At 47.3% G+C, this 25193-nt stretch overlaps 2 protein-coding genes across 2 annotated transcripts; one reads left to right on the forward strand and one right to left on the reverse strand.

The window, feature by feature from the left end:
- Positions 1 to 410: 410 nt before the first annotated feature.
- Positions 411 to 7697, forward strand: TMEM147 (transmembrane protein 147). Its single transcript, XM_078869989.1, has 7 exons — positions 411 to 590; positions 1609 to 1678; positions 3512 to 3580; positions 3964 to 4100; positions 4809 to 4893; positions 5431 to 5552; positions 6825 to 7697. Exons 1-7 carry the CDS (start codon positions 514 to 516, stop codon positions 6943 to 6945), a joined length of 681 nt encoding a protein of 226 aa, XP_078726115.1. The 5' UTR covers positions 411 to 513; the 3' UTR covers positions 6946 to 7697.
- Positions 7698 to 9442: 1745 nt separating this feature from the next.
- On the reverse strand, positions 9443 to 24962 carry LOC144942941 (sodium channel regulatory subunit beta-1-like). The gene is made up of 6 exons (XM_078869988.1): positions 24142 to 24962; positions 18279 to 18448; positions 16752 to 16847; positions 15318 to 15465; positions 14361 to 14499; positions 9443 to 13616 (listed from the first exon to the last, which is right to left on the reverse strand). The coding sequence occupies exons 1-6, from the start codon at positions 24203 to 24205 to the stop codon at positions 13532 to 13534; spliced, it is 702 nt and encodes a 233-aa protein (XP_078726114.1). The 5' UTR covers positions 24206 to 24962; the 3' UTR covers positions 9443 to 13531.
- Positions 24963 to 25193: the final 231 nt, after the last annotated feature.

Genomic DNA, 25193 nt, shown 5'->3' on the forward strand with positions numbered 1-25193 from the left:
TTTCTATGACCGTAAAATGACACACGAAGCAACTTCACTGTGAGGTCTTCCGATGAAATAAGAACAATTTCAGTGAGATTTATAGTGTACAGGGTGGTCCAGATGTCTTGTGACCCGCGATTAATTGACCCCGAACATTTTTTTTCCTTTGCACATTCAAAAATAAGTAATAAATAGAAATAAGAAGAATTTTTATATTATTTATTTTTATTTAAAAAAATAATATAAATATATATATATTTTTTACCTACGTGACTTTACCGAAAAAACCTAAGAGTATGAATCCTTGCAGTCACGAAAGCTTCAAATCTAGAACTGGAAATGTATGTTTATGTTTTTTTAAAATTATATTTTATATTCAGTTTCCGCCGGAAGAACCCCGAGAGTGGGAAGTGCTTCCAGGTCAACTCGCCCCTCCCACCAGCGGCCTTCACCACCACCACCAACAACCATCACCTTTAATACAATCACCATCATCACCACCAACTCTTACAAACAGCCACCAACACCACCATGACTTTATTTCATTTCGGAAATTGCTTCGCGTTGTCATACTTCCCCTACCTCATCACGTACAAGTGCACGGGCCTGTGAGTTACTGCGTGTGTGTGTGTACAGGTGTCTTGGTCAATCCACTGCTGGATGAGGGCCTCCCGTCACAGTCACCACCCCGTGTGTATCGTGAGGGTTGTCAGAGCTGTAAACCCCTTATCAATTACTACAGGTCAATTCAGACCTTATTGGTCACCCCGTGAGCCTTATACATCTCAACGTTCACCCTACAAAGTCCCATCACAAGGGAGAAACACAAACATCACGGTGGCTAGGAGATGTTAACTACCTCGCCTGGTATGCAGGAGGTCGTGGGTTTGATCCAGACCCTGACGCCTGCTGCTGTATATTTGGGGTTTGCGTGTCTCTCTCATCATCACGGTGGCTAGGAGATGTTAACTACCTCGCCTGGCACACAGGAGGTCGTGGGTTTGATCCCGACCCTGACGCCTGCTGCTGTATATTTGGAGTTTGCGTATCATCACGGTTGCTAGGATATGTTAACTACCTCACCTGGTATTCAGGAGGTCGTGGGTTTGATCCCGGCCCTGACGCCTGCTGCTGTATATTTGGGGTTTGCGGCGTCTCTGTCCCCTTAGTCGACAGCATCTTGAATTAGCTGCCATTTCCAGCCGACGAATCCACAGATAAATGCCGGTAATACATTCGGTCACTCGTCTTATCCGCGAAAAGACGCGAACAACTTGGAACAATCCGTCCTAGCTTCACAGAATGTTGTCACGGATCAGTTGGGGCTGACATGGCCGATTTCATGAGGATTATTGAATCAGATTTAAAAAAATCCGAATATTTATTCTGGAGGAATCCGATGAGGTATAAAGCTCTTTTTTCACAGATATCCAGTAGACTGCTAAAAGAGGTTTTTGGGGAGGACCCACATCCATGGTTAGAAGGATGACAGCCGGTGGACGTCTGTGGCCTCGTGAAGTGGCACATGAGCCAAACATTTCTCACTTTCATCAAGTTTGAAGCATTCATGTCTGCTGTGGCCCTTGGACTAAAATGCCATTCATTGCCTGGTCGTGCCGTTTGCAGAGCCGAGTACAATGCGTTCTGGAGGTGCGTGCAGGCAGGTGCCACCTACCTTTTCGTACAGCTGTGTAAGGTAAGAAGGGAGATGTGACCACAAAAGATTGAGGAGCATCCTGGAATTAACAACAAATATATTTCCTTCTAAACCCACAATCTAATTTGAAAGAAAGCAGGCTTTTGTTGACGGTAGGCAGATAAAATAGAAACATGAACTTCATTTTGTGGGGAGATCATGCAATGCGTACTTTTTAAAAGTGGATTATAAAGTGTTTCAATAAAGCTGGAATGGGTTATCAAGTTTTTCCTGGACCACCCCCCTCAATTATTTGATGACAAAAAATAAAAATGACGAAACATTGGCTTGCTGACAGGTCAAAAAATCTATAAGTCATTAGAGACAATGCCAGTTTTACCATCACACCTTGACATCGCTTATTTTGCAACTGTTTTATGGTCAACGTGTGGCCTCCAAAGTTTCCACTCCAGTGTCCCATGACTGTTAAGAGTTTGCCCTTTGGCAGTGCCATTAATTCCTGGCTATAGGTAACACTGCTTGGTGAAGTATGATCAAACAATTCCCATGACTAATGGCATAGGGGAAGCCTCAGTCCATCAATGGATTGACAAAGGCCAGTGCATTTTACAAACGAGATTATTCTTTGGTTCTTTCGGTTATTTTATTTTTAGACGTGACTTAACCGAAAGAACCAAAGAATAATTCCTGCAGTCACGAAAGCTCCAAAATTAAAACGAGATCATATTTAGGCTCATGGCGTGCACAAAAGAGTTAACTGAAAATGTATTATCCGATGAGATTGAGACTCCATATCGTCACAACTCATTGAATTGTAGGCGGTGGGGGTGACTTTTTACATGTCTACATCTAAAGCCTGTTTCATTAACCTGCCTTTCTCCATTCTACTCACATGCCCCATGCATTGCAGTCATTTCCTGATCACATCTCAAGTGCTTTCCTGTCGCATTGAACATTCACGTTGCTTGTTTGAGTATCCTCTGCATGCAATGACAGTATATTCTAAGATAGACCAGTAGCCATACCATGCTTTAACATGGGCAGTAAACCATAGTCACAAATATATTGTGTAATCTTGTCTTTGAGTTCAGGATATGGGTTGGCGTTTATTTGGGAAACTAATAGCAGAAGTCGGATGAGGGGTGTCGACTGTGCAATCATTGTGGGCTCTAGCAGAAGGAAGTATGCGATTGTGAGGTATGAAATTGGCTGTCCTAGCCTCCTAGCAAGTGATTATGTGAAGAGAGCCTTAATCGTATTAGAACAAGATTCTTCAACTGGTGGTCCACTGGCTTATATGTGGTCTGCGAATACTCTTGAAGTAACCCTTAAAGAGATATGGCTCACCAAGGCATGAAGATTTACTGATCAATGAGATGAAATACATATTATTAAGAGATATATGTCAGAAACCTGCTGACATGTACAGATGCTATGATGTCACAACACCATGTGTTATAATATAAGACGTCACGTGACTCACCAGAATATTGTAGTTTTATGATGTGGTCCACTGACATATAGTTGGAAGAACACCATCTTAGGGGATTTACAAAGAAATATGTGCATGGAACTATGCATATACATAGAGAAAAGGACACGTGTTGAGTTTTCCTGCTCTAACACCCTTGCAATTAGATTATAATATGCACACTCTAAAATATTGTGATTGGTATGCAGCGTACAGCATTTTTTTTATTTTGGTATTGGTGAACTTTGTAGTGAGTATTATGGTGATTGATTTTGTAGTTGTAAAAAATGTGAGGAAATCACAGACTCATGGACAGAGGCACTTTGGTTTTTTCGGCTTCAATCAGTATTCTAATAGTTTCTTTAAAAGGTCTATAACAAATGGACTTGTTTTCATCACAGATGTTGTTCCTCGCCACCTTCTTCCCAACATTTGATGGGGCAACTGCGGGCGGCTTTGACTTCATTGGGGTAAGTGATCCAGCCCCCAAGTATTGAATCCTTGAGCACACTGCCAGGGGCCAACGATAACTGCTCACATCTGAGCGCACGTCATTCGTGCTATGGTAGTTCATTTATAATAACGATACAATAATGATAATTATAATGAGAATAGGTTTTCCCATTTTTTCTGGCAACAAAACAGGTGTTAAGATGTTAAAACACCAAACTGAGTATTGTAATGTGGGAGGAAACTGGAGTTCCCGGAGAAAACCCACCAAGCATATGAGGTGATAAAACTAAAAGTTCAACACATATCCATTGAATCCAAAGAGTGCACCAAATCTGTCTGTGGAATGCACCCATTTCTGCGCTGCAAACTTCTGGCACCGTGAACGATGTATGTTGCACAGGAGCTCATGAAGGCGACAGTTGACCTGGGTGACCTTCTGGGCCTTCACCTCATCATGGCCAAGAATGCCGGCAAGGGGGAGTACAAGGTGATGGTGGCAGCCATGGGCTGGGCCACGGCGGAACTGATCTCCACCCGGTGAGGGCTTCTTCGACCGGGAAATTAGCAGGAGTGTCATGAGCATTTTGATGAGAAAAAAATTAACCCGTAAAAACAAAGTTTTTCACTATAAATCCTTTATATGAGTAGCGGCTAGAGTCCTCTCGTCCTCTGGCTTGAGATGGCTGCCACCTATGGGTCAGATGAATGGCTGCCACCATTAAGCAATTGGTAATTAAATATAATTAATTTTTTCCTAAAAAGTTTAACATTTTTGAAAAAAATTTTCACGAAAATACATTGTTACGCACAACGAGTCTGTGTGCAAAATGTCAGCTCGATTGGATCACCGGAAGTGGGTTAAAAAACAACCGAAAGATTTGCACGGTCGTAAGCAAGCAAGCAAGCAAGTGAACTTAATATAAAGGATTTAATAACCCAATTATGAGGTTACGTCGAAAAATGTATTTGTCATTGTCATCACCTGTCTTGCAACTCCCCAAATGTCTGTGCCCTTTGCTTCGAGAGGGGTGGCCTGAATAAACAAAAACATCGACAATGCAAGACATAGGTTTGTTAGCCTGTAAAAATGTGTGATCACGTGAATGTAAGCCAATTGAAATTCAAGACAATGACAGTCATGGTGAACAGTTGGGGCAGGACTTGTGCATTTTCCGCCAGTGTACGCTCCGTTTAGTGCGTTGAGAGAGCGTCCTACTGACCAGCGCACTTGCTGTGCTGCACCAGATTCGTCCCGCTCTGGGTGGGTGCCCGTGGAATGGAATTCGACTGGAAGTACATCCAGATGAGCCTCGACTCCAACATCACCCTCGTGAGTCCGCGCTTAATCACCACAGTCACCACCTTCACCATTGCCATCACCTGCAGTGCAGTCACTACCACCGTCACCTTCAATACCATCGCTACCATCGTCATCTTGCATACCATCGATGTATATATTAGTTTTACCCCTGTTTAGGACCACCAGCTGAGATGAGAATCAATATAGACACGTGGTAATCGTAGATTTATTCCATTAATTGACAAAAAATTGCAATAGACTCATTTTATTGTGGTGAATTACTTGCATCACGAAGGTAGGATGCCCTCCTAAAAGACGGCTGCCTAAGCTGATGTCAGCAACCCCTGCCCATCACCTCCCGTCCAGCGGTCCACAGCTGTATTCGTGTTGCCCGATTGGTTGCGTGGACAGTATCGAACCGTTAAATGGTAGAGCAGTCGATCAATTATTCGGATGAATCAGATAGCTCAGCTTTATTGTGTTGTATCTCCAAGCCTTGCCCATAGCGCTTGTCCCTGCACCTCTCCTCACTGACCCGAGATCGATAACCATTGTCGCTGACCCCAGGCGCACTACGTGGCGGCCGCGGCTTTGGTGTGGATGTGGTCGCGGTACGATCTTCCCCGTGGACTCACGCCCATCGTCTCCGCGCTGCTCGCGCTCGCCGTCTACCGCAACTTCCTCGTCGAGTGAGCTGCCCTTATTGTTATCATCATCATCCTCGTCGTCGTCGTCGATGTGTACCTCTATGCGGTCCCACCTAATGACGGAGACTTGTGTTGCCTCCGAAACGTCGTTATTTTATTGTTTTATTTTTATTAATTTTAATTTCATTTTTTACCTACGTGACTTTACCGAAAGAACTAAGAGTATGAATCCTTGCAGTCACGAAAGCTTCAAATCTAGAAATGCCCCATAGCGCCATACATACTCTTGGGACACGTCTCCTCAGTGGCGATGTTTACACACGCACAAAGATCCGTCTTATAGTTTACACAACACAGGAGACTGGCACCAGCAGTCTGGCTATATGGTGAATTTTTGTCTTTTTCAGTGTGTGTGTGTGTGCATTGCTATATTAGAGGATTTGGGTGTAACGATTCACCTTAGTGATTGAATATTATAATGATCCATAGTGGTGAATCTATTCAAGAATCAAGGCCTTTTTGCCATCTTATTTGTGTTGTTTCTTGTTTATCCTGACTCATTTGTAGCATTTTCGTTGGTTCAATTAGCCCAAGTTGAACATTTAAAATAATGTATTATTACGGTTACGATTGCATGCATGTGTTGTGAGCTTAATTTTCTTTACACAAATAATATTTGCATAAACCTTCATGCATACTGTTAAATCATAGCATTGGGGTTTATCACATGGCCTCCCATCTAGCCTTTGCCAATTCACATCATCTCCAAGTGCACTTAGCCTGGCCCAAGCAGAGTGAGGATATCACTTCAGCTCAGTGGCAAATGGCAGCTGTTGTTACTGTGTTTTGGGTGTGTTTGTTAAATGGTGTTAGGTTACATACCGATTGTTCTCAAGGCTCCTAATCTGTACACAGAACAATGACACCTTTATATCCCCGATGCTGACGTTTACACCCCGAACCACAGAATTGACTGTAAAATAACATGCTTGCTCAGCTTTTTTCCAAAGATGGAGCTTCCTCTGTGCTTTGTGTCTTTACAGCCACTCATTTAGGGCTGAATTTCCCTAGGGCAGGCCCAAGACTGGTTCAAATATTCTCCACCACCGGGTGGGAGAGATGCATTTTTAAATTGAAGTGTTTGTCTTCTCTATAATGTCTCCGTTTTTGTGTGTATGCGTGCGGGGGTATCCACACATCGATCACCGTGTATAAGCACGCACGCACGCACATGTGGGCGACGTCGGCAGGCGCAAGCAACGCCCCGTAATAACGCTCGCTCGTGCCATCTCCCCCCCCCCGCCACCTCTGCAGGCTGCTGGTGTGGGCCACGGCGCCCAGCGGCTGGATGACCCTGGCCATCAAGTCGGCGTACACGGGCTCGGTGGGGCTCGCGTCGCTCTCGCTCTTCGTGAGGGTCGCCCACGCCGCGTAGTCGGGAGACACGCACGCCGAAAGCCGGCGGCAGCGCGCTTCAGCCGCTTGGTGCAGAACGTCGCGGTTCGATATCGCGCCGACCGCCCTGATTAATACACCCGGCAGTGTTAACCGTGTAGCGCGCGCCGTCTGCTTTCACAGTAGTAGACGTTCAAAGATCCCGTGATGTTATGAAAAAAAAAGAGCAGGCCTTGTGTGCCAGCGTCGTAGACAAAATTTGGCAATTTTTTTTATCAAGTACTCGCAAATTACCTTAATTGGGAAGCCACGTGGCAACATTGCCCTCTACTAGCAGGCTAATGTCAGTGAGCTGGCCAGTGCTGCGTTCAACTTGTCTCTCACAGGGATAGCTGCCACTGGGGGGAGCGGTATTAATATTAAGTTATGATTTAACCCGGGTCGCCCTTGCAAAGGCGGCAGTGTTTCACGTGTCTCAATGGATTTATTTAATCTCCTCTTTCATAAACGATATACATGAATTATAGTCGCCCTCTTGTTGAGTCGCCCAATGTGCGTAGCCACCTTGGCTCGAGCGGTGAGTGCCAGCTGAGCGTGCGAGACTCAGGCGGGGGGGGGGGACAGCGCCAGGGACAATGGATGGCAGCGAGAGGCACACTTCAGCAATTAATAATTTACGAGCAGATGTATGGACATGCACCAGTTTTGCTTGCCAAATGTTCCACTTACTGTATGTTTTTACAAGACGATTAGTTTTGTGTATAGAATGTCAACAATATACAAATGATGCATCATTGTGGGCGACATGCATAACTTTAATCATCTTGTCTTTGTGCGCAAGTACTTTTGCAGAATGCTGTGCCGTCCTGCAAATAATATTAATAAGGGACAGCTCCACTGCTGAATGAAGGCCTCTCATGCCGCGTCCAGTCACGGGGCTGGTGTGACTGCTGGTCTGTGCCGTTTGATGACGGGGGCGTGGACCCAGGACCGGTTCAGATATTTCTCGCCACCGATGTTTCGCGTGGCGGGGAATTGGAACTGGAATCATTACATTCATTGCACAGTGTGCCAACTGTTACACAACAGTTCCCTGGTCATGCATATATGCCCCGACTGACATTTTTTATAAATGACCAAATAAAACATTGCAATGCTCATCATGTAGACCAATTTCAATGTTTACACATTTGAATTTGTTGCATTTTGCTGTTTCAGTCCCAGGTCTTCATAAAAAAACTCCACTTCATCAGGTCTCAATGGACTTATTTCTGCACGTAAAGTACAAATTTCCAGTTGCCTCATTTTTTCAATGAAAGCGTCTGCCAGGCCAGTTTTTAACCACTGTTTCACACCATTAAAGGCTGTGGTGATCCTGGGGTTCATGCTGATAAAGCCAGGTTATCATTTAAGTAATCTATGGCTCTAGCGATTGTCACTTTGATTACTCGACTAATATGATAAATACGACTGTAGTTGGGGAAAAAGTCTCGCCTCCGTTCCCCCTTGTGCCGCTCGACTGGAGGTGACAGAAGGGGCGAGTTGAAATCAATGGGATCATCAGCTGTGCCACGCTGGGTTTCCTGTCCTCAAGGGGCAAGGGTGTCATTATGGCTGCCATTTTAAAGGGGTCCAAATAGTCGACTGAGGGGCTGTAGGTGGATCTGCTGACATGGCTGATTTGCGATGTGGACTATTGCCTGGAGGCATTGTAAAGGCCGGACAACCGCTGCTCAGGCTCAGTAAATTACACACGCTCCATTGCACCTGCGTCAATATTTAATGAGCACGTGTGCGTGGCCATTTCGCCAGGAAACGATTGCTTCGGTGCACTTTGCGTCTAATGCCTAGTTTTGGTCGGAGTGCCAATTCAAGTCAGCCTGAGTTCTCCCAGAATCCGAGTGGAATGGATATCCATTGGTAACAAAAAAGTGATATCTCCATTGATTGGTAGAGCTACTTGGCAGGCCTTTTCTCAAAAATATTTCCGAGAAAGACTTTCCCAGAAATACATGAGCAAAATGCCAACACTTGCAGAGAAAATGAAACGTTAAGTTATTGTTACCTACAGCATTTTCAATAACACGTTTGGTGATTTGTTTCCACCTCGGCCAGAATTCTGACACCAACTCGAGTTGATGAAAAAAAAACATCAGAACCCGCTGTCCGGACTGCATCTGGAGTTATCAACTCCATAAATGGCGATAAATACCCATCTTAACAGAATATTGCAGGCTGTAAAATCACACGTTTCCAAATACACACAGAAATCTGAACAAATGCATTGTGGTCCCATTTTCTTTGACCACCATTGCAGTTAACACTTTGCTCACACAATTATTGTGATGGTGGCCTAAGACAAGAGGAACACAATGCACTTCAAGCAATGCTGATAGTTCGCATATGCACGAAGGCTGTGATCTCTAGTTCTGCCGCAAGCACTTTTAGCCAGTGTTGGATGATGCTTAAAGCGCACACAAGCACACACATTTGCGACCTGATGTGTTTCAACAGCATCTTTAATCGGCATTTGTAAAACGTCATGACATTGGAAACGGTGAAACGGTTGCCAAGAGAACGCGGTCCATTTAAAATGACGTGTACGTTTGAAGGCTTGTTGGCAGAAAGTAAATAATTCAAACGAGCAAATGAAAAGTACCGATGCAACACGCATGCAGGCCAGTCGCTTTCCCACAAGGACTCGAGTCAGGGCGCAGTCACCCCGCACGGAACGTCGAATTGTGTCCGTTAGCGCCAGGGCTCCGGGAGAATATTTCCACGCCCGGCGCACCACATCCAGTATCCCTCTCGCTATGGGTTGTATCTGTTAGGCACGTGCCACGTACTCCAAACTACCGGCGACCTGGTTAGCACTGCACTCATACTCAGATCGATACTCATATTTCAGCTCTCCCTGCATGCGGTCAGAAAACGTCGCAGCCGTTTTTCTTTGGAAACGTATTTTGTGCGAATACTGCTCTAATGACACTGCATCAAATAAAAACGTCATGCTCAGTACAACACATGCGTATATGTGCTGCTGCATGCATTAAACATGACATTCAAAACTCACTCCGTCATTCCGTGGGATTAAGTACAACTTGAGCTTCGGAAGGATTGTACAAGGTCAGCCTCCGATCCCATCTACTCGCACTCAGTGCGCTTAGCTCTCCGATGTGTGTTTCGGATTGTATTCTGTGTCGATCGGCAGGATGTCTGATATTTCACTTCACGTGCTGGAAGCAACAGCAGCAACAGCAACAACAAGGCGGAACAACCTGAAAAGCCATCGGAGAGCCATGCAGCACAACGCGGGAGAACCAAAGTAGTAGTATAATGTGCCCTTAAACACCAACAAGATATGTATATAATATGCAAAGCATTAACACGATAACACTTGGTGTTTTTAAACAGCCCTGTCGGTGTCTCTGCTTTGCGATTGGTGCGTTGTCAATGGACTGTGTGCAGGAGCAGCACAGACATTATTCGCTCCGAGATTAGCAACGAATATTAAAACGCTCTATTAAAGAACAAGAATCAGGGCTTAATTTCAACTGGAGCTGTCTGGGCCCGAGCTCTGTAAAATGTCCCTGCCTCCCCCTATCCGCTGTCAGGGATGGGAGGTGGGGTGGAGCGGGGTCACAGGAATTGGGTGTTGCATAGGGCCTCAGAAAATATCCCATGAGAAATTGAACCCTGATAATAATTATTAAAAATCCCAGCCACAACGTGTTTTATGCACGAGTGTCCAGCATACTACAAGCAATGCATAGCTTTATCCAACCCTAAAAATAAAACCTACGGAATATGCAGAAGTATTTTGTGTAAAAAAAAACGTCACATGCCGTAGAACAGAACACGAAACTTCAGTGTCAGCGTTTGTTGTACGAGTTAAGACCATCCAGCCGTATCGTTTAAACCCCCAGTGAATCTGATCCATGCAATCCACTCCTGTGCTCACAAATATAATTCCAGTTATAAATCCAGGAAACCTTTGCCGAGTCTCAATACTTTTTTTTTTTATCGAAGATCCTGCATTGGGACGTTTGGCCACGACCTGTTTTGCACATCGGAGGCATCTTAATTATTAAAACCCACTCATACGTGTAGGGGGAGGGGGTAACATTCAAACGTCCGCACAGATGGGTTCACAGCCCCATTTGCTCTCCTATCTCGTGGCCACCACGTCATCGGCCCGGCGAGTCTCGCAAATCTCTACGTGATCCACCAGCCCCTCGCCGAGTCACAGGTGTGCATAGCCACCAACAAATCGACCCCTCAAGTCCCCCCCCGCTCACCCGCCACTCAGTGATCAAGAGCCAGTAGGACTTGATTGAAATGGGCAAGTGGGACTTGGCCATCTTCGAATTTCAAGAGCAGACTCATGGAACCTAAACCCCTGAACACGATCATCTCTCAAGCTGCACAACCAAGTGCGTTTTCCTCTTTCCCAATTGTATTCCAACTGTACTATCAGTATCAAGTCACGAGACGGTGAGCTATTGTGGCAGTGGCATTGAATGTGATTGCATACCAGAACTAGAATGTTGGTCAAATCAAGTGAAAATCCCATTTCGACACGATGCAATGTTTTTTTAATAGCAATCATTGTGGCCCGGGCAGTCGAAAGCTGGATTCGTATTGAACCCAGGTTCTTAGCAATGCCGGCATTCAGTGTCTCCGACTCCCGGCTACCTCCAACTGGCCAGAGTGTTCATGAAATATCTTCAATGAACATATGAAACCGAATGTATGGTTTGCAACCGGAGTTACGGATCAGATTGCTTTTGATATCTCATGAGTGCATAAATATTTTGGCTCATTGCTCATCGCTTTCTGGGCTTTGTCACAAAGGCTCTGGATAAATATAGTCTTGTTAAGCCATACAGATATCATTGACTGGCCAGTGCTATGCGTGTGTTCGTAGCCACACAAAGAGCACCGCTTATATACCATACCTCTGCGTAGTGTGCATAGCACGCGTAGTACAAGTTAAATATGTTTCTGATGTTAATGTAAATTTCGATTGAAAGCTTTCGTGACTGCAGGGATTCATCTTCTTGGTTCTTTCGGTAAAGTCTTTCGGTAAAGTCACGTAGAAGGGAAGTAATAAAATTATAAAAATAAAACATAATAAAATAATTCTCACAATTATTTAATTATGTTTTATTTTTATTATTTTATTACTTTCCTTCTACGTGACTTTACCGAAAGAACCAAGAAGATGATGTTAATGTAATTGATACGTGTGTAATGACCGGGTGACACCTGCCGGCCTGTAAGGGTAATTACGGTTATAGCTGCATTACATAATGCCTTATTATGAAGGGGGGTATCTGGGTTAAAGGTCAAGGGTGGAGTCAGTCGAGAAGCTCCGGGAACAATCCCGAAGGTTCTAGAAAGGGGGCGTGGCCAGAGGTGGAGCTTGGCCACGGCAGGCAGATTTAAGGTGCATCGAACCTCTGGTTCGGGCTGTTAGTGTGGGGTCTGGGTCCTGGTTGCGTCACTGCCATCGTCATCTCTTCGTCTTCGACCACGTGGTTGTTCTTCTGCAAGAGCAGCTCCGTCGCCGCCGCTATGCTCGTCAACCAGCCAGCGTAGCTCAGGACGGAGATGGGCTGCGTGTTTGGACAGCCTAGGGGTAGCCGCGTTACGAAGCGTATCGCCCTGTGTGCTCTTAATAAATAAGAAGCCCTCTACTAGACGCGTGTCGGAAGTCGCTGACTGCACGTGTATGATATTTTAAAGATAAACATAAGTTTGGGGAGGCAAAGCAATTCCATCCCGCTTACGAAGTCAACGAAAGATCAAATGATGTGAGGATACAAAATAGAATTAAAATGACTAAAAGTGATAACATTTACCGGGTTTCCGGTAATAAGCAGATGAAATCAACGCTTTATTGATTTAAATAAAAATCACCTTTGTTTTTATATCTGTGAGTTGAGTAAGTTTCTATCGTTTCAATACAGAATTGTCTCTTATGAAGGGTTTACTAGTGTTGGTGTACTTTGAATCATGACTTTTTCCCCACAGGTGCTTTCTGATTAAAGATGTCTGTGATTGGATCAAATCTGTGACATGTTTCTGCAATTTTACGCACCGTTTCACAGCAACCTGATATGCGCTGCCTGTGATTGGATGGAATTCGTCAGATGGAGACAATTTATGCTTCCTATTCACCATGTCCTAAATGCGTTAATATTTAACGGAAATACCTTTTTATCCAGGTCATTAGGATACGTTTCTTTCAAGGGCATCTGAATACACTTTCGAATAAATTCCAAGTAATAGTTTTGTATAGAATATTTCGTGCTCCATTATCATCAACCATTTTTAATCCACTGCTAAATTAAGGCCTGGTCGTCGTCATCTCTCACGATCATGCGATACAGTAAATCACCCAGCGCCTGCACACGACGTGATCTCATCGCTCCATCTACCTCGGTGGACATCCTTTCGGACGCATTCCATCTCATACGTGGGAGTGTGAGTGTGGGGAGGGAAGAAGGAAAAAAATAAACATTGGAAAGCCGACGAATGGCGATGCCAACGGCGCCCACCCCGCCGTGCCGTGAGAGAGCAGCGCTCGCGGCGTCCCAGCTCCTGGCGGCTGCACGAGCGGCTCAGGAGCTGCCCTTGAGCTCTTCCTCCGCCTGCTCCGCAGCGCAGTTCTCCTTGTTCACCGGGGCGATGACCAAGAGGTCCGTGCTGCGGCGAGGCGGGAGAGGGGAAAAGGAGGAGCGAATGCTCACGCGTGCGTGTGCAACATCGACAGACCCCGTCGCACATCCGCTGCTGGATAAGGGCCTCTCCAACGCCTCGCCGGGGGAGGGGGGGGGTATTTGACCGTACTCCAGTGCACGCTGGTCAGAGCGGATTGGCGAGGGCGGGGAGCGCAGGCGGGAGAGTGAGAGGGATCGTACTACGATGGGGTTTGCGACACTGCCCTCGTTGATGTGGAGTGTCATACCGGACATGCTCCCAGTTTTATTCCAGCACGTGAACTCAAGCCGTGCAGGTAAAACGTTCACCAACCTTCGTCAATAGCACGGACGAGCCTGTCTGTGTGGACCTCATCATTATCAATCTAAAACTAAACTAAAACAACTTTCAATTTTTCTCAGGTAAGGCCCACTGAGCTATATACAGATCTTTTTCAGAAGCGACCTGGCCACAAATTATAGCTCAAAAAAGTGGCTTTTCACGTGCAAATTTATAGCAAACATTCTGAAACGCATGTTTCAAAATGTGCAGGGAAAAACCGGAGGACCCGGAGAAAAATCAGCGCAACCACGGGGAGAGAGACACGCAAACTCCAAATATACAGCAGCAGGCATCAGGGTCGGGATCGAACCCACGACCTCCTGCACACCAGGCAAGAGAGTTAACACCTCGCCACATTTTCTGAATGCATAACGTGCACAGTGTGTTATCGCTGGGTGTGACACTCACACTTTGTTACGCTTGTCGATGTCAGCCTGCTTCACTTGCTTGTAGCACGTGATGAGCGTGAAGATGAGCAGCACGGTGCTAGCCACGATCATGAAGTACATCATCACCTCCGACACCTTTGCCGTCACGTCCATGAAGGCTGCGCAACAGCGAACAGGGAATAAAAACCACGGTCTCTCTCTTGTTGTTGCTGTTGTTGTTTTATTCCCCCCCCCTCCCCCCCCGGTGTTATGCCAATTGCACTCTGGCATGTTGTCATAAGCTGAAGTAACCAGTTGGATTTCTCGCTAAGCATTACGAGTCTCCGTGTTAGAGAACGACCCGCAGAAGTGGACATCACAGAGCTACATTTGAGATCACTTCAAGAGCAGCACGTTCTCACCCGCTCTGCCACAGAGTAACGCCCGTTGCGTGGCAGTCAAACCAATATTGAATTCTTAGAGCTGGCACGTAGCGAAATTAAGCGTAGAACCACATTTTATGTGATGGGGGATTTCTGGCGCAGTTAAAGCTCACATAGGAGATCCAAAATGAAGGAAATTTTATAATGAAGTTGTGTTGTTATAAGGGACTTACCCAATTGAAACGGGCCAAAGTGATAAAAGCGTTGCCCAAGAATGAGAGATGAAAACAAGTGTAAAACATGTACAGGTTCTAAACTGCACCACGTTCGCACCGCTGCTCAACTGATTAAACCATCACGTGCCTGCATCGCAGACCACGCGACATGGCAAGATGGTTCGCTCTTTCTTCACCACGGCTTGGTAATCCAACACGTTGTTCCTATCCACACGGTCGCAAAGATTCTAATTCATTAAGTGTCTTCAAAATTGCTTCTATTTTTTGTGGAGACCATCAAAGTCCCATGCCTTGCGCTGCAGCCCCCCTAAAGCCCGAGGCCTTAATCCAGCCGCTGTGTGCAAAGACGTCGTGGCGAGTGGTGTGGCAGCTTCTCACGTTCGGGGAGCACGGTGAGATGGATGGTCTTCGTCAGATGGAACTCAGGGGGGTAAGGGACGTTGGGCATCACGAGGATGCGGTAGATATGGCAACGGTAGGTCCCCATGTCATCGAGTCTCGTGTCGTTGATCTCGAGGGACACCTCCTGTTAGTGGGGAGCATCATCGTTACCATCGTCATCACTTAGAATGTACGCTTGCCACGCAGGCCAACTCGGGGGCGCCCTGCGGTAGGGGACCCCCATTGGCAGCTGTCCCTATGCGGCACTGGGTGGTGAACGCAGCCCGGGCCAGCGAGTGGGCATTAGTTGGGCAGGACAAAGCGATATTTCTACGTGGCTTCCCAATGAAAAAGCAATTTGAGAGAAATTGCATAAAAAATGAAGCACTTGGACCGTGACGCCGGCACAGATGGGCGACTGTCTTTTGAAGAACATGACAGGATCTTTAAAAGCTAATGGTGTATCTTGATGGTTAATATCCCTGCAGGATTAACCAGGGATTTCGCCGTGCTTAAACCGCCAGCCTCTGAAATAATCACCAAACTCGCCGAGATATAATTATTATTATTCATGAGCCAGCCATAGGTTGTATTTTTTACCAATAATAATTTCTACTTTGTAACCCGCCGCACAGTTTCCGCTCGCTCTCGAAGAGAGACAACGACTCGGAGGTGCGAGGAGGAACCAGAGACGAGCGGGAAGGGTGGCCAGGTGGCACGCCAGCGCCAATCTTTCACCCCAAGCTCTGTCGTCCTCTATATACAATATTAAAGTGTTATCGGCCTTCAGTTTGTACATCACTGCACATTTTACCATCTACAACGCTTACAACGCACATGCTCTCAGTTACACGTTAAACCGTGAAATTAACCATGAAAATAATGACATCGTACAAAACCCATGTCGACAATTACACCGAGAATTATTAAAAGCACTAATTTATTTTTGGCATTTAGCTGTATATATAAAATCTTCTGAATGTTTCGTGTTGTATAACATCGTCATTCGAGCAAATTCAATCTCATAATCGCTCAGGCACCACAACAGCTGGAAGGCAAGCCACCAGACAGTGAGCCGGGGCCAACAATTACCCGAGCTCTGCAATCCTCTGCATCTTAAGGTGTTTTCAACCAATATGGGGGGACAACCCTCTATCCCATACAGAAGGGACAGATGGAAATTAGCCCGCACTTTGCTGGACCTCCTTCTCCTGGTGAGCAAAGATATGCCTCCTCCTCAACGCCTACAGAAAGGGAGTTTCGCAACATTTGTGCGATCCAACAACCCTTACCCTCACAGTACTGAATTACAGGCATGCACCAACAATGCCCGAAATGATATATTTTTTACCGTACGGAGGTTATGATTATCAATCACGGAACATGAATCGTGCAATGTATCACAGGATCGCCATATCGCAGTGGCCCTACCTGGTAGTCCTTGCTCGAAGCGAGCCGTATACGCCCTATTTCAAACTGCGGGTTCACGACCTTAATGTTCTCACCATTCCGTTTCATCACCAGGATCTGCACGCAGGGGATGACATGTGGTTTTTGTTGGCTTTGCTTTCTGTTTTTTTTATTTCAACAAAAAATGCTTTTTTGAAAAACAAAATTAAAAACGGTGCAGTGGTTAAAAAAGACACATGGTGGACACCGACAAAAGAAAACGCGACGCTGAAAAGTGTGAAAAGAGGCGTAGAGTGGCGTGTGTTTGGAATTACAATGATAGACAAACATTGAAGGGGGCACCCAATGATGATATCAGGTAAGGCTGCCAATATCACAGTTTCTCACATATTTAACAATGACTTTCTTAATCTGCTTGGCAAAACAATCTTACATGAGCTGCTATATTTTAACTCCGAACAATGACTAATAACAACTAAATGGCAGCCCATCCTACAGACGAGGTTATCTTCCACATCGGCTCACTCCCCTTCTCCCAACTATTCTCTCCTCACCGGTTTCTCCACCACTGGCCCCACCACTTCCCTGTTCGCCATTCTCAACACTCACTGGGACACCCGACACGACTCGCCACCTCGCACCGTCGCCAGATACTCACCAGACACCTCGGCCACTCCCACGTCACCACTCACCAGTCATCCACACGACCCTCGCCAAACACGCCCGACACCTACCCACCCGGTAGACACTCGCCAGACACGACCGCCGACGAACCCCGGACACACGACTCTCCTGCAACACGGCAGACTTCGCCCACCACTGACAGTCTCCACAGCCACCGACCTCGTCATTGGCGCACGCTCACGAGGTCAACTGGTGAAAGAATCACCACATCCGCACGCACCTAGGACAGGTCAAGGTTTTGTACGACCACACTACACCCTTACGCCACACCACTACATGCAAACACTGCACCGCTACACCACTTCTGTACACGACTACACCATTCCAGTGCGCCACTCAACACCATGCCACACTTCTGCACGTGAAAAAACTACTGCTTCTACTCGTAGTGTATGGAAGATGTTTGTATTTATCATCGTCATAATCATCACTACATGACTGTTACAAACCTGTCAACCCCTAATCAGTGCCCTACCTTTTTACAGACCAACTCAGATCTTATTGGTCACCCCGTGCCCCCTTATAAATCTCAACGTTCATCCTACAACGTCCCATCACAAGGGAGAAACACAAACAAATAGACATTATTTTGCTCATACTCTTTGTTTTTTTCGGTAAAGTCATGTAGGTATTTTAAAAAATAAATTAAATCCCGACGTTTCGGGCGCAACACAAACATCCTTCTTCAGACGGAGACAACTTAGCGAAAGCACACCGATTAAGTGTATTATTTTGCCCCCATTGACACTCAATTGCCCTGTACAACAATACGGGGGGAAACGTACGGGTTGACAGGTGTGCTGTTACCTAGCCGCATTCTATCCACTACGAGGAGAGAGAGCAGAGCGAGGAGGCGTGACTCACGTCGACGGCCGTCATGTTCTCCCCCTTGGGCTGGAACGTCCACGTGACGTCCACAAAGGCGTCCTGCTCTTGCCGCTTGCGACACGAGATGCACGTCAGCTTGATCGTGTCGTTCACCACCACCCTGTCGACGGAGTCCACCTCCACGCACACGGCCTCCGCTGGGCTTGCTGCGTCAAGCAGAGACAAGAAAGAGCCCCCCCCCCCCCCAAATCCTCTTGTAGCTTACGCAGAATGCCGGGGGCGAGGGCCGTCAGCGAGCACCGACGAACACCGTCACGCACTGCGGCAGGTACTCGTTTAAGGCCGAGTCGACCTAGAGGAGGCCCAGTACCGGTTAAAATATTGACAACTGCTGCTGATTGTGAGCGAGCATCGAACTCGGGTTGCTGGGTTTGTAGCGCAGTGCGTTAAGCACCACACTACTTCTCACCGCTCACCGGCACACTCACAGACGCACGTACACACAAATTCGCTAACTAGACTGTTGGGGCGAGTGCTGTGAGCGAGCATCTATGAAGGCAACTCCGGCACACACACCACACACATCACACACATCACGCACACCACGCACACCACACACACCACACACCACGCACACCACGCACACCACGCACACCACGCACATCACACACACCACACACCACGCACACCACGCACACCACGCACACCACGCACACCACGCACACCACGCACACCACGCACACCACACACATCGCACACCACGCACACCACGCACACCACGCACCCCACGCACACCACGCTTGCCTGACCGCCCTTGCCACGTGCCCCACCATTTGTTTGTTGACACAACCCAAAACAATATTGCTTTGGCTGAGTGGACCTAGGAGAGACACACACCTTGTGCCCACACACACACTCAGTAGGGATTGGCACTCGGGGTGGTTGTGGGGTTATGAGACCAACACTTCACGCGAACATGAGCAGGATGAATGTCTTTAGGTGCTCACTGACACCATTTACCCCAACAGTCTTTGTAAGCTACACAGCGGATGGTTTTCTTTGTTTGTTTTCGTGTGTTGGAGGTTATTGTTGTTGTTGGCAGCCTGTCACTTGCCACTGATGGGCAAAGGCCTGCCCCTATCCTCTTCCATTCCCTCCTTTCCCCAAGTTGTCCCTGTCCAGCCGTGGCCTCTGAACTCTGAACTCTGTGATGTCGCCTCATCGCTGCTGCATTTGTTCCCTCTGCTGCTTCTCCTTCTCCACTCCGGAGACAGTTTCGTCTCTCATCTCTCGTCAGTCGTTTCTGGCCATGCCCATTCCCACTCAATTACCCTCTGCTTTAACAGGGGCAACATTGGTGACCCCTGTTACTTTCTTTATTTCTTCATTGCTTAAATTGTCTCTTTGAACTACTCTTATCAACTAAACTATTTTTTTATTGTCCACGTGACCACGGGGAGAACTAGCAAACTCAAAATATACAGGTGTAGTGACATCGTTGGATGTCACCGTGTGAAGCCGGCCTGGGAGAAGCAGACAACGCTGAAGGTGGTTGTAGTCCCAGCCCTAGCGGGGCTCGGTGAGCACTGACTGACAGTGACGGATGGCACCACGCTCTGCGTGCAGTGCCAGCCCTTACAGGATAAAGGGCGAGAGTGCCGAGCACGGTACGGGGTTACAAGGGGGCCATGGCACTCTGGTTGAACCCGGAGAACACGTGACCGGAGGTATCTACCCGGGGACCCCCAAAGAGGGGCTGGGGTGATCACGTGTCCAGGTGGAGATCCTTCTCGAGGTTTGGAGAAGGTGGTCGTGGCTCGGGGCGGAGCGAGCCCCGCCACACAGGTGATAAGCCGGAGCCCTGCGCGGCACCGGCTGCTGTTGTCATCCTGAAGAATCGACGTTCCACGTCCGACGTCCAAGAAGAGTCATCAACACGTGGACCTGGACCCAAGCTGGGGTCCCCGTCCATTGTGGCTACTCCGAGTGTAATTAGTGTCGTTAGCCTGGTGGACCACCAGCGTAGGTTGTTATTCGGTGAAAGGGCAGTTACCCCTTCGTGTTCGTGTGTTGATGTAAATAAACGTGTTGCCTCCAAAAAGTGCATCTGCGAGTCAGTTTGAACCCACTACGCAGGCATAAGGGTCAGGATGAAACCCACGACCTCTTGTACAGCCGTGAGATGTAAAATTGAGCAAACTTGGTTAGTCCCTGCAATGGCAATCAACATTGCATTTGCAATCATCTTCATTCACGACAACAAGCCCTGAGGAGAGAGGGAAACCACATGGCAGGTGCTGCACGGAGGAGCTGTGATGTTATTAATAGCCCGGAGCTAGAAACACAAGACGAACAGCACAAAATACACAGCGTACAGTGAGCGGATATGCAGAGTTCAACCAAACACACCCTCCTTGCTTTCTACTCACACACACTGCCACCATCAACCCCACCACCGCCACTATCAATGCCACTGCCAACACCACCACCACTACCGCCTACACCACCACCACCACCACCTTTCATTAACACCACTAACAGCAGCACCGCTACATCCAACATCACCACTGCCACTAACACCACTGTGAACACTGCCACTACTGCCCCCACTGCTGCCACCAACACCACCGCCACTACCACTACAGCCCCCAACACCATCACCAACATCAACACCATTGACCCCAACACCTCTGCCAATGCCACAAGCACAATCTCATCAAGAGCTTGCTACTCCTGTGTGCCCCCTTAGGTGGGAGGGCAACCACAACCGGCACCAACAATTGCCCAAGCACTGTGGTGATATATTTGGATGTTTGGTAAACTCCCATTTACGAGTGATAATTATAAGAATTGATTTCAATGAATGTGTCATCACACGTCTATGGATATATGCACAGCGGAAACTCACAGATCGAACACAGTCGTAGCTCGAATGAGCTTTGTCAGTGTTCCTGATACAGGCTTCAGCCCTCCAAAGGAGGCACCTGGCACCAGGATTCAAACCCAGGTCCTCAAAGATTCTGGCTCAGTGTTCTCACATGGTCACGAGCTGCCTGAGATCCACTCAGGCCGGAGGATTGAACCCAAAGCATCATAAGAGACCGGTTTCGGTGCTCCAATTGCTCGTTTTCACAGACGCGGATAATCCTGGCAGCAGCTTTATCGTATCGCTGGCTTTTCCTACGGCCAATTTGGCAAATTCTCTGGCTAATGATAGAGTTACTGCCTCATCCTGTTCCTCCCACCCCCACGTTATCCCGCCTTAACACTGCAGTAGGATTTGTTAACGAGATTACCGATGGAAACAGTCAAAAATGTGCATTTATCGTCAACGATGACTATGAGTGGACAAATATCATCAGGCGCGATGGTGGCGATGACTGCCCGCCAGAGACCAAAGCCCAACTAAGATGAGATGGATTTGACGAGGATGCATGAAGATGCAGGTTTTCTAACTTAGTAACGCTAATAGAGACTGCAGTGCACTGAGGAAGACCGTAAGTGGTAACTGGCTATACTAAACATTTATATCAATGGGTTCACCGAGTTACCATAGTCCGCTCATAATCATCCGACAGGGTGGATAAAATGAGTAACCCAGGTGTCATTACTCCTCCATCAAGGCCTCACTGAGTCTCAAGGCAATTTTTCAGGTCTCTGATACACTGAGATGTTTGGTTAATTCCTTTTGAAATAAACAATGAGCACTTTGCTCCATATGTACGGGAGGGAACCTACGTATCCGGAGAAGACCCACCGCACAGCTAGGCTCATGATCCCACTTGCTGTACTGTCATCTGGTGGACACCTCTCACCCCAGCATCCATCACATGTCATGGCGAGTATCCGTTCGCCTTCAGAAAACACGTGACCGTCGTTCCGGCCATCTCTCACATCGCATCTCAACGGCAGCGGTGGCATCAACTGCCCCGGGCACATAATCATCAGCAGTACAGTAGTTGGCTGCAGCATCAGAAAGGGCATCAAAAACATCATTATCATCAGCAGCGCCAGAAAAAGCATCAGTAACGTGAGCAGAATTAGTGGAAACATATCCATCAACACCAGCAGTAGCATAATCAAAAGCATTATCAGTAGAAACAGCAACAACAGCAGCAGTAGCATCAGAAACATCAGCAGCAGAAGCCACCTCAAAATCAACAGCAGCAACAGCAGAAAATGAAACAGCAGAAACACAAACTGCAGGGGGGACAGCGTGGTGGGAAACAGCAGCAGAAGCAATATCAGAAAGGGCAGCAGCAGTAGCAGAGGCAGCGTCAGAATCAATGCGGTACAGTATCAGTATCAACAAAATCAATAACAACAACGCCAGCAGTGGACAGCAGCAGAAACATCACAAACATAACCACAAGCAAGCAGCATCGGGGAAGCGCATCAGAGACATCATCAGTGGCAGCTGCGCCCGCCTCGAATCTTCCACTGCAGAGACGCCCCAGTTCATCCCAGATCTCACACGACTTCTCTCTCTCTCTGTGTGATCACACGGCTCAGTATTTTGGAATAAGCATTCATCATCAACGACCTCGAACAACAACTGCAACCGCATCGTCAACAACAACACACACATCTACAACGCACACACACACTAAAGCCCCTGGCTGGCATGAAGGCAGCAGGCAGGCAAGGCGTGACCCTCCTTCTGCCCCACGGCAGAATGCAGCCCGACCCCTTCCTGCGCAAATGTCCCCGTGGCCTCCAACAATCTCCCTGCATCCCGAGCTGCCGCGATAGCGAAGTCGGTGGTGCGAGTGTGACACATTGACACGTGATGGTGGTGATTGGCCTCGTTTGTGTTACATGATGCTGTGATGAGAAGGTGGTGGTGGTGGTGATGGGGGATGTGCATTCGTGTTGTTAAATTGGGGAGCGGTAGTGGAGTGGTGAGCGCAATGCGCTTCCAACTCGACAACCCCAGTTCGATTCCCGCTCACGACCGATATATGGACCGGTCCTAAGCCTCCCCTAGGTAGACTCAGCCTTACAGCGAGTACTCGGTGTGGTTGTGTAAACATCAGCACTGGGGAGACAAAGGCGGCCGCGAGTGCGGATGACCACCTCGTGTGCCTTGGCGGCCTTCATAGAAGCTCGCTAACAGCACTTGTCCCGACTTTCTGTTACAGGAATGGTCGTGTTTAGGAAAACAGATAGACGATGATGATGAGAAATGTTATGATGATGATGAGAATGTTGATGGGAACTATGATAATGTCCTGTGGCGATCGTGATATTTAAACGAAACGGGCTCATGATAACCACGACATCACTGCCTTAATAAAGAGTCATTCATGATTATGTTTTGTAAACTTGCATGATAATGATGCGGGCAACAACGTTGGTAATAATGATGATATAACGTGGAAAAGGATGACGTCACCGAGGATGTGATGATGACGATCATAACATTGATGATTATTCATTTGGTGATGATGATATCAAAGAGTGCCATGCAGATGATGAAAATTAGTATTATCATTCATTTAGTCGCGATGCTGATAATGATGACGTGAAATGGGATGATGGTGATGATGATTCTCATTGGTTTTGTCACGATGAGGATGATGTTGATGATCACGACGATGACGATGTGAAATTGGATGATGATATCAAAGAGAGTGCGATGCAGATCACAATAATTAGCAGTATTAGCATTGCCTTGGTCGTGATGATGGTGATAATCATGACGCAATATGTGATTGTCATCATTGGATTGATCATGAGGATGATATTAACGATGACGTAAAATGGGATAATGATGATGATATCAAAGATGGTGCTATGATGATGAAAACGATGATGATCATTCGTTTTGTTCATGATGAGGATGATGTTGATGTCAACGAGGATGCAATGATGCTGATGATGTAGAACCCACACGTACCGGCTACAAGGCACAAGGCGAGAGCAACAATCAGTCCTCCTCCTCCGCTGCAGCAAGCGGCCATGGCTCTGGCGAGAATGAGCAGCAGCAGCAGGAGGATGAGGAATCCCGCACGAGCCCAGCAGCTCTGTTCAAGCGCCTCGGTTCTAACACCTGCGATAGGGATATCCGTGCGCGTGTGTACGTGTTTGTACGTGTGTGTGTACGTGTTCAAGCCGAGCAGCACTTTGCCCCAATATCCTGTGTCATGTGTCTGTATTGGTGTCCTTCTGCCTTCTCCTTTTCACAGCCACGCGTATTCGTGAGTGTCTGGTTGGGTCCTGATATTAAATCACGCGGGGGGCATTAAAAATAGACGCGCGTCTGCGTGTAGCGTGTGTCAGATGTGTGTGTGCTTGTCTGTGCTGTGTGCTGTGGGATTGTGTGTGCTGTGGGTGCCGGGTACTGTATCCCCTTTAAAGGTGGCGTGCTGCGAGAGAGAGCGAGATGATGATGATGGGTGTAGAAGGTGGGGTGGCAGCTGCAGCTGATGCTGCTGGATATGATAATGAGCTCGATGGGGGGTGTGGCTCCACCTGCGGTTTCTGCTGCCCAACGCACCCGCAATAAAATATTCCGACGCAACTAATATTCGATGAATATCGATTATTTTTTCTTATTCCCAAAATGCCGTCAATATTATTCCTATTCTCCTCTCGCTCTGCCTCCCCACAACGCCGTCCCGACTGTTCCACCGGTTGTCTGCGTTGACTTGTCACCAGACGAATGACCGCAAATTCGCAAGCAGAAGCGCCAACCATTCGTGTTGGGCAGCGGTCGTCAGCTGTCTTAGGGGACGTCCATAAATGACGTCACGCGATTTTTGACGATTTTTGACTCCCCCCCCCTCGTCACACGGCGTCACAAAAAGTCAGACCCCCCCCCTCAAATATGACGTCACAAAGCTCTCCCCCCCCCCCCCCCCCCAAAATAAAACATGCTTTAATTCGCTTTAAACTATTGTCATTGTAGTGCGTAATGTGGCGCTGCACTCTGATGTTGTAGGATAACAT

The sequence above is a fragment of the Lampetra fluviatilis genome, chromosome 29 (assembly GCF_964198595.1).
Source record: "Lampetra fluviatilis chromosome 29, kcLamFluv1.1, whole genome shotgun sequence".
Lineage (NCBI taxonomy): Eukaryota > Metazoa > Chordata > Hyperoartia > Petromyzontiformes > Petromyzontidae > Lampetra > Lampetra fluviatilis.